The 9,798-nt window shown below is 41.8% G+C and overlaps 1 protein-coding gene across 1 annotated transcript; it reads right to left on the bottom strand.

Annotated features, from left to right (window-relative positions):
• Positions 1-204: 204 nt before the first annotated feature.
• LOC120724923 (transmembrane protein 200A-like) lies at positions 205-9,267 on the bottom strand. The gene is made up of 5 exons (XM_040017447.1): positions 8,884-9,267; positions 5,971-6,108; positions 5,530-5,747; positions 5,289-5,452; positions 205-4,689 (listed from the first exon to the last, which is right to left on the bottom strand). The coding sequence occupies exons 2-5, from the start codon at positions 6,099-6,101 to the stop codon at positions 3,568-3,570; spliced, it is 1,635 nt and encodes a 544-aa protein (XP_039873381.1). The 5' UTR covers positions 6,102-6,108; positions 8,884-9,267; the 3' UTR covers positions 205-3,567.
• Positions 9,268-9,798: the final 531 nt, after the last annotated feature.

Raw genomic sequence — 9,798 nt, 5'->3', positions numbered from 1 at the left:
TAGAGGTATATTTGGACAGCTTAAGTGAGGGGGGGGTCAGATGGTATGTTGGTGCACGGTGTGTGTGCACGTGTGTGTTTGTGTGCTGGCCTAAGCGACGTTTTTGCCTCCCACAATCCATGAAAAAGGCGACAGAAGAGCTATTATGTGTAAATCCATGCATAATTGGAATTGCTTTAAATACATCCAATAGGACAAAACAGATATCAGTAAAAATACAGTTTATTTAGTGAAGCTAAAATTCGACAGTGACCCATAGACTGTGGGGGACCATTAAAGCTCTCTGAAAAGATTTCTGCACTTTTAAAAGGGGTTCCTCTTTAACACTCATACAGTATGTGGCACTGAGTGGGAGGGTACATCATGTTAGATCTCAAAATAAGGTGTGTTACTCATTACACACATTACAAGTTTCCTAAAAAGATTTACACAAGTGTTCAGAGGGATCAGAGGTCACTAACAAACCAAAACCATTGAACAATATGAATGCAAATTCATGTAAACTCAATTAGATATCCAAGAACAGGAATTCCTCAAAACAAACCATCATAAAAATGTGATCAAATAAAAGGAAACAACACTTGAATGATACAGATCTCTGGTTTTATAAAGACAGCACAAGATAAATAAATGTGGGTTCAAGTTTTCTAATACTCAGAACTATTTTTTATACAGGTTCAAACATTTATTCAATAATAAATCAGATACAGAAAGAGTCAAATTGTCTCTGTTATCCTAATTAGAGATTTTTAGATATAGACAAACACTAACTTATTTTTGATTGTTGATCAGAAATAACTAATGGTTGTTATAAATATACCTTCTGTTTTGACTAAAAAAAAATACTGTGGCTGATGCACCAGATGAACCATGGTTTTCTCCTCATACACTCAGTTTTATGATAGTACACAGAAAGATAACTGTATGACTGAATATCCTGAATGATATCCATTACATTAATTTTGTAAAAATAACCTTGAAATGCCTGTAGCAGAGCCATAGACTGAGGTTTTTATTTCTAGTTTAGAGATGGACTGTAATACTGCAGGACATCATGACTTCTTTGTTGTATTTCCCAGGCTACTATCTTTATTTGATTTATATCTCTGTTGCAGAGCCCACTGGCATTGTAGTAACTTCCTTCGTCTTACGGGACCCTTTGTGCAACAGGTGATTTATATGTAAAAAACCTTATGTAGCAGTGCTGGTTATATTGTCTCAGTGATGGTAAAACTTCAGAAATGATTTCTTAATATGATATTAAGCAGACTGATGTGATGTATTTTATTAGAATAAACCTTTATTATCCCACGGATGAGAAATTTGGGTGTTAAACAGCTCTTATAGCAAGGGGAATATAAAATATATAAAAAAATTATTAATCCCTTGAGGAGGACTTTTTTGTAATTAATAAGTGGTCATGAGCAATTCTCATTTCTTTGGACATTGGCTGCTTTTTATTTTTTAGTCCAGTCCTTGTACCTGACCATTACTTCTTGGTTGTAAGTTAAGCTGCTTAACACTGACATATGAATAATTTAAGCATAAAAAAGGCACCTAACTCAAGGGAGTAGTCAGTGTTGTTTCCATACATAACAAACAACTTAGCAAAGAACCAATTTCACATTGTATCGCTAGCACCCTGTCACAAAAACGCATCATTTGTTCCCATTCCTTTAGTCTATGAGGAATGTCAAAGATATCACAGTTTGACAGGCATAAAATAGTATTTGTGCAGAAATATTAATAGTATTAGCTAGAAACTCGGCATATCTCAGCATGGTGTGCAGTTTATCCTTAAAGGATTCTTGGAAACTGGACAAGAGGAAGACAAATCAATGGTAACAGGTCTTATGGAGTAGTTAAGACATATGTAAAATGTGCTGCTTCAAATTGTCATCAGCATGCAGAACAGTGAACGTCTACAGCTATCTGTACACAATTGAGGGTCTGTTTTGGTTTGGGGCTGCATTTCTGCCAGTGGAGTTGGGATCTCGTCAACACTGATTGATTTAAGAATTCAGAAAAGTGTATCCGATTTAGATCCACCATGCAATGCCTTCGGGAAAGCATCTGATTGGCAACAGCTTAAGTTTTCAGCATGACAATGACCCCAAACGCACTGCCAATGCAGTGCTCTTAAAGCATATATGGATGGAAAAATACACAGTGAAACACTATCAGTCATGGATTGGCCTCCCCAGAGCCCGGACATCAACATTATTGAAACAGAGCGGGATCATCTTGACAAAGAGCACAATGAAAGGCAGCCAACATCCAAAGAAGATCTTTGAATATCCCTAAAGGAGCCTGGAGAACTATTCCTGAACACAACTTAAAGATATAATAACAAAACATGCCTAAAAGAGTTCAGGCTGTGTGATGAATAATGGTGCTCATACCAAATATAGACTTTCAAGCTCATTAGTGCAAATGAGCTTTTTTCATTTATCCAACCTTTTTCATCTTACATATCCCAACAGTCCTGAGGAGTATACTACACAGGATGTTCAACCCAGTCAGGCTTTCTTTGCCTTAGCTGTCCTAACAAAACAAAATAAGTTTTGTGTTCAGCATAAGTAACCATGGTGATTTAGCACAAGTAACCATGGTGATTTATCCAGGTAAAAGTCATGACACAGAATACTCTGACTTTTATCTTAACATCGCTTGCTAACCCATTAATCTCACATTGTAGTTCACCCCTCTGGACTGAAAAAACTCTTCCTTGGTTAAACCCTTCATGTTCAAATTTCTCAATGATTAGTCCAGGACTATTAGATGACTATTTTAATCATTTATCCAGTATTTTCACAGACAATTGACCAATTTCCCCTATTTATTTATATGGCTAGCAATCTTACTTTTATGTTAAGGTAACAATTCAAATTCTTTCAGCCTACTTTTGTATTGATATTTCATTGGATTAATCAATACTGAAAGATGAGAATTTAGTAGCATCAGCAAAATAATTGACAACATTTATGAATTTAGCTAGCTACTGTACAGTATTTCAGCTTGTTATCCATCCTGTTTAGCTCATAACATCATTTCTTTGTGCATGCTGTCGGCTAATAGTTCCAACTATTAGTTATACACTTAGCGAGTTATCCACTTTCAATCACTTTTAACCATTTTATCTTTTGTGAACATTTCTGCTTATCCGAAGTTTTCACTTCACTGCCTAAAGTTCCTCAGGTCCACTAATTCTTTTATTTAATGGTAACAGCTGAGCTAGTCTTTTCATATACTCCTTGGCTAACCTACCGCAGATGTGCCCTGGATTAGGAATCACTGTCGTAGATCAACTAATGTCACCCTAATGCAGTAGACCCATTGTGTCTGACTGACAATAGACCTGAACTCTTTCACAGTGCAAGTTGTTCCATTACTCTACAACCTGCTGCTCATAAAAACAGGCTTTCTTGAAACTGCTTGAGTTTCCTCTCTGCACAGTGTAGCCATTAAACTTGTCAGTTTCCTCCAGCACAAGCTGTACATTCATACTGTGTGGAGGGCAATTTACAGAACAGGACAGAACTGTCATCAACCTCTAGTTCAGTGCGATCAGAACCGAGTCTCAGAGCTGCCTCTCTTCAGTGTGCTGCTATTAAACTCATCATGCTCAAAGCTCAGGTTATTATGCGACCTGGATATCATTAGCAGCTTCTCGCGCTTACTATAGTCGCGCCTCTCTGCCACAGACTGTGACACCTCCAAGATCCGATCTCCTTGTTCTTCTCTGTCCTCCAGCCGCTTGTAGCCTTTGGTGCTGCCCCGACTGCTGCTGTTACTACGGCTGCTGTTGCTGCGGTCAAGTCGGGGCCAGCTGGGGTGCTTCCGCTGCTCTGGGTTTACGCTAAGCATACTCGGTCTGCGCTCCAAGTCCAGAGATTTGGAATGGCTGTTGAGCATGTGCAGAGAGGAGTTGGAGCCAAAGTCACTCTTTGCTGCTCCCGGGGAAAGCCAGCAGCCTGAGGTAGAGGAGGGAGCAGGGGAGAGGGAGGACGAGGATAAGGAGGAGCAGCGGGATGAGGAGGAGGCGGAGTTACTCCTGTGTAGGCCCGGTGGTTTGGAGGCCTTGGCAACGGATGCCACGGGAACCACCAGAGACTCCACAGAGGTCAGAGGCTGCGACCTCTCTCCTCTTCTCTCTCCTCCTCTGTCCTCTTCAGTTATTGCCTCCATCTCCGGCTCATCAATAACACAGTTGTTGAGTTTTATAACAGGGAGTGTAAATGCAGAGATAGAGGAGGAGACAATAGAGCGTGCATGGTGTCCTCCCCTCTCTCCATCTCCATCCGCTGACCACTGGTGACGCATGGAATCCGAATGAACCAGCCCGACCCCGGGGCCACAAAATGGGCGATCCTTATAGAGGGGTGCCAATAGCCCTGCAAAGTTACAATCCATCTTAGCCTGTTCTCTACGTCTGTGATACTCCTCATCCCCTAACAACACCTCCTCCTCTTCTGTAGAACCTCTCCCTCCTCCGGCAATGCTTCCAGCACGAGAGAAAGCTAGGAGAGAGTTGCTGGCTAACCGTGCGGCAGTATCGCAGCCGAAGACTCGAAGATCTCCGACTTCTCTCACACAGGTGCTGTTCCGGTGTTGGTGTTGCTTTTGCTCTTTCTGCCTGAGGCGGTGGATATCGATGACTGTGGAGTACATGTCTCTCATATGGATGATCTACAGCAAATGAAAATCGTATTAGCAGAAGTAGCAGCAGCAGCATTTATTTTAGATTACCTGAAAATATTTGAAGCGTTTCATTAAAACACATTATCTCCCTGTAGTTTTAAATTTGTGCACGTTGCCACCGTGTGGCCTTGGGGGACATGTTTCTCACAAGGATTACCAGTAAAGGGAAGGGAGAAGGAGAGGGATAATTGAATCAAAGGAGAGAAGAAGAGAGCATGGAAACAGAGTGAATTTAATCAGAGGGAAAATTGCAGAGCTAAAGGTGGAAGGAGACTGGGAGAAGTCTGATTTGCATGTTATGGAGATGATGAATATGGATGACTAGAGTGTACATGCCCTTTATTTTGTAGAGAGTGGAGGAGGGACAGAAACAAGAATCAGTGACAGGGAAGAAATATTAACTACAAGTTCTGGCTTTTAAATTTAGAAACATTTGATGGAAATATTGCTAAAGAACCTACTTTTGAAGCAGATTATGCAAAAACTAAAGTTGCATTACCCACAAAAACCTTCCAACTTCTTTGTTTCCCATACAGTGTTTGAGTATTTCGACTGTGCGCATCCTGAAGCGATGATTTCAGCCTTACCTTGGTTTCCCTGTCTCTGTTTTCGTGAAGTATTGCATTAGCACAGATGAAAATAAAAATCCCAATGCCCATGGTGAAGGGCCCAAGCATCTTCATCCTCTCAGAGTGAAGATGCTGTTCTAGGAATCGCATCAGAGCGCTCTCAGTCTCCTTGGAAGGCGTACCTAAAACCACAAAACAGCGAGATGAGCCATGAGAGGAACAAACTTTTGCCAGCAGGTTTCTAGTCACCCTTCTTCACCTTGCCCATTGTGGCTCGCATTGGCTGCATCCTTTTCTGTCTTGACTCCAGTTCCTCCTCCAGCGAGTATGGCTTTACTGTGAGGCCAGTAACCTAGCGTCGCCATGCCAATCCCTATGGCCAAGATGATTAGTCCCAGAAGGAGGAAAAACCCAGATGCAGAGTAGAGACGGAGTCTACCTCGCACCACTACGACATCGGTGCGCCTCTTCCTCTTCCTGAATGAAAAAGGATGGCAAGAAAACAAACGGATTTTTGGAGGTAACAGTTTAACAGCAATGGGTAACAAATACAGCAAATTTTCAGAGACTGCAGAAGCAGTTTCACCAACACACATTAGCTTTTGTGACAATATCCTCTTTCCTGCTGCAGAGGCAGCAATTTAAAAGGCTAATTTATAGTTCTGTCTACTGTGTTAAAATGAATGCACATGACAATCACCTAGGAGCGGCCTCGGGGGCGGCGTGTCCCAGGCCCGGCGATGTCGGTGGTACGGGCCGATGCTGAGAGCGAGCAGAGTCCTGGCGCTTTAGCTTGGCCAAGCCTGTTAGCACACCTGCCGCTGCAGTCATTCTTCACCTGCAGACACAAATTAGGAGTTAATGACTTTTGAATTCTACTGCCTAATCAGCATCCACATTACTGGTTTACAGTTTGTTGCTAAGAGATTGTTAGGGCCTTGGTGCATACAATTACAAGATGCTGCTGCTAAAAAAAGATGTATTTGGCATAGGTATGCACAGTCACAGTGAGGAAAAAACACAACTGTATCAAAACACAGATGCACATGTGTTTCAGCATAGTCACAGTCTCCCAGGTAGTCCTAATATATGATGTGTAAGACACGTAATAGTCAGTAGCACACCGTCTCCCACAGTTGTGCAGATCACAGCTGTGTTTGTGTGATTTAAAGCTGATGTGTCACCTCATGCACTTTTTCAAAGCTGTTTTATTTATTTTTTTGCTAACGGGGAAAGTGTGTCATGACGAAAGCGTGTTTTAGCATCTTTCCAAGTCCCAGAAATACTCTTTAGAGCCAAGCAGTGATACAGATGTAAGCACACCAAGCAGCACAACAGCCTGCTCTGCTCATGTTTTGTTCGGCTGCCTGTTGTCAGTCTTCAGGACGATCATGGGGACAAGTGTGCATGCACATGAAGCTGTACATTCAGGCCTGCAGGATGCTTGTAGGATGTAAAGGAAACAAACCCCAAAAGCATACTTGGCTTGTGATTTGAGTCTTGGGTAGTGTGTTTCATTCTGATTCACATCCTGTATTTATTGCTTTTGCATGTTTATTGTTTTTTCTCCTGTGGTTATTTGCATTTTTTTTAAAAGCTGTTATAGATTTTAATAAAATACATCGCCTCAATTCTGTCATAACATTCAAATGAATCATGGTCTCTGGGCTCACCAGCTGCTCATACATCTATTATTGTTATTAAAGGAAGGGGGCTTAAACAAACACAGGCTTATTTTGAAAGCACTCATTTGGGTCTAAATGACTGTTAATCTGACCTCACATGAACATTAGCATTGTCCTGTTGCGCATGAAGAGGATTACACTGACTGAATTTGTTGCTGAGTGACCTTGGTACTGAATTTAAATGCAAATTTCAGATGAAAATGTGAAAACAGCTCAGCAGTTCAGAGCGAGCCCTGTAAAAATTAGCAGCGAACAACCGCTGGTTTTCTCCTGCTAATTTTATTTGTGATGTTTATAGGGTTTTCTATCAGACTACAGCCCCCAAAGGTAATCAGTAGGTCAATCACCCAGTTTATGTGAAGTATGATCAAAGTTCTGAGTATCATCCTGCCCTCTCAAGCGCCTCCAGACTGCTTTCAGGAACTCACATCCTCAAACTTGCACAGAGAAAAAAAAAGCATCAACTTGTCTTTCAAACTGACCCATGCTTAGTATGGAGGCCCACTGCTGCTGCTCATAATTAAGTCTCCCTGCAAGACCCAACGTTTTCACTAGGGGTGCAACAATACTTGTATCGATATCGAACCGTTCGATACAGTGCTTTCGGTTCGGTACGCATGTGTATCGAACAATACAAAATTTTGTGTTGAGCGTTCAGTGGATCTGCGTTCGACTACTCCGCCTAGGCTGCTCTGTCGAGCGCAGATCCACTGAGCGCAGCGCAAGCTAGCAAGACAGAAGCTAAGCTCGTTGCAACATGGCAAATTGAACCTCCCCCACCCTCATTCAGATGTGGCCTTTGGAACTATCTTGGTTTTCATGTGAAGCATGACCCTGATGGTAAGCGCGTCATGGACAAAAGTAAAACAGTATGTCGGATGTGCCACGCAATGCTCAATTGGTGGGAACTAGTGCGTTAGCGCAGTTAGCTTGTTAACGTGTTGACGCCGTCCAGCCCCACGCACGGGGCGATCCGCGGTAACTTGTTAACGGAAATTTGCCGCGTTATGGGGTTAATGTCATTTTAACGAGATTAACGCTGACAGCACTAGTGGGAACACAATGAATATGACTGCACATTTACGCCGACATCATCGTAGTGCAAAGACAAGTGGAAGCAGACAAAAACAACAAGCACACATGCTACAAACTTTACCCGAGTCATTTAGACAGCCGTTAGCACATGATTCTCCTTATGGGGACCTGATATGTTTAATATGCTGCTGAGAATATACCCCAGAAGAAGCGTATAGTGTAGCTTTTATTTTGGAAAGAGCCCTTTCTCTGTAATAAACTCTCTTTTCCAAAGATGAGTGATTTCTCAATCAGATAGATTTATTATTTTGTTGTTTACATTAAATTTAAAAACTGTACTTTTGAGTTAAAATATATATTTATAATTTTAATAAATGACAAATTAAAAAGGCATGAACATTTTTTTGTATTGAAAAAATATTGAACCGTGACACCAAAGTATCGAACCGAGCCGTGAATTTTGTGTATCGTTGCACCCCTAGTTTTCACCACTTTTTACTTGAAGAGGACAGATAGTCCACGCCTGAAGGAAGCACATAAGGTCAAGAGCAGGATCAGGAGCATACTCGCCTTTCCCACAAGGTTGTGCGATGTGAATTTGTGAAGCTATTAATGCAGAGCTCTGCTGTAACATCCTGATGTTTGAAGAACAACATCCAGAACCTGTGCTACTGTTCATGCCATAATGTGTCGGCACTTAAAACAGAAAGAAAAAAAGAACCTGCTTTTTGTTTCTTTGGCCACACAGGTTTGACTCCTCGCTTCTCCACGACAACGTAACAAAGTTGTACTCCAATTGAGTGATCTAAAACTAGCAGCTGTGCTGGAAGCGTGCGACGGTCCATGAGAAGATAATTCCAAACAGGGCTTTTTAAAAATTCTACATCACATACTTCTTTTTCCTGACTCTTATGTACTCCGTTTACATCGCTGAGTCCTCACTTTGGGTTTTGGACTTTCCCCCAGTTAGCTGCATTTTGGTTTTCTCTTTTTCTGGAACCTTTAAACAGGAGAAACAACAGCTGTGATACTGCTGAATGATGATCTTGTTGTGCAACACAATCATTTAAAGCTACGGTAGATTATCTTATGGTGTAGAGGTTAACACATTTGATTGGCAGGCATATGGCTCTTTGTTCAATTCCAGCTAGACACACACAAATCCCCTTAAGGGATGGTTCAGGAAGCTAGCTGCTGTGGTGACCCTTTGCAGCAAGGGAGCAGTCAAAAGTAGCTTTAGTAATATAAACTTTCATTTCACAAACAAGCTTACCAGCAAATAACTTGAGGCCAAATAATAATGGATTGCATTTATATAGCGCTTTTCGGGACCCCTTACAGCACTTTACAATACCACTATTCATTCACACACTGGTGAAGGCAAGCTACAGTTGTAGCCACAGCTGCCCTGGGGCAGACTGACAGAGGCGAGGCTGCCACATCACGCCATCGGCCCCTCTGGCCAACACCAGTAGGCGGTAGGTGAAGTGTCTTGCCCAAGGACACACAACAACTGAGACTTTCCGAGCCAGGGCTCGAACCGGGAACCTTCCGATTACAAGACAAACACCCAACTCTTGAGCCATGATCGCTCAAGAGTTTGGATGATTTAAGTCTGAAGAAACACAATGTCTAGTGTAAATGTATAAAGCACTGAGTAGATTGTACTAATAACGGTGCACTTGAAACACTTCCAGCCCCAAAGGCAGGGAGTATGCAATCAGTTCCATTTGCCTGTTTGTCAGCAGTCTAGTGTCCACAGTTTTCAAGATATAATTTTCCAATTTTGTGTGACGATAGACCAATAA

The sequence above is a fragment of the Simochromis diagramma genome, unplaced genomic scaffold (genome assembly GCF_900408965.1).
Source record: "Simochromis diagramma unplaced genomic scaffold, fSimDia1.1 OVJJ01000802.1, whole genome shotgun sequence".
In the NCBI taxonomy this organism is placed as follows: domain Eukaryota; kingdom Metazoa; phylum Chordata; class Actinopteri; order Cichliformes; family Cichlidae; genus Simochromis; species Simochromis diagramma.
The sequence above is the reverse complement of the archived record's forward strand: the minus strand, read 5'-3'. Positions and strand labels throughout refer to the sequence as shown.

Excerpts from the sequence above, each read along its gene's own strand:
- LOC120724923 (XM_040017447.1), bottom strand. The coding sequence starts at position 6,101 with ATGACTGCAGCGGCAGGTGTGCTAACAGGCTTGGCCAAGCTAAAGCGC. Across the intron at positions 5,453-5,529 it reads TGCGAGCCACAATGGGCAAG|GTACGCCTTCCAAGGAGACT; the intron begins GTGAAGAAGGGT and ends TTGTGGTTTTAG. Across the intron at positions 4,690-5,288 it reads ACAGAGACAGGGAAACCAAG|ATCATCCATATGAGAGACAT; the intron begins GTAAGGCTGAAA and ends CATTTGCTGTAG.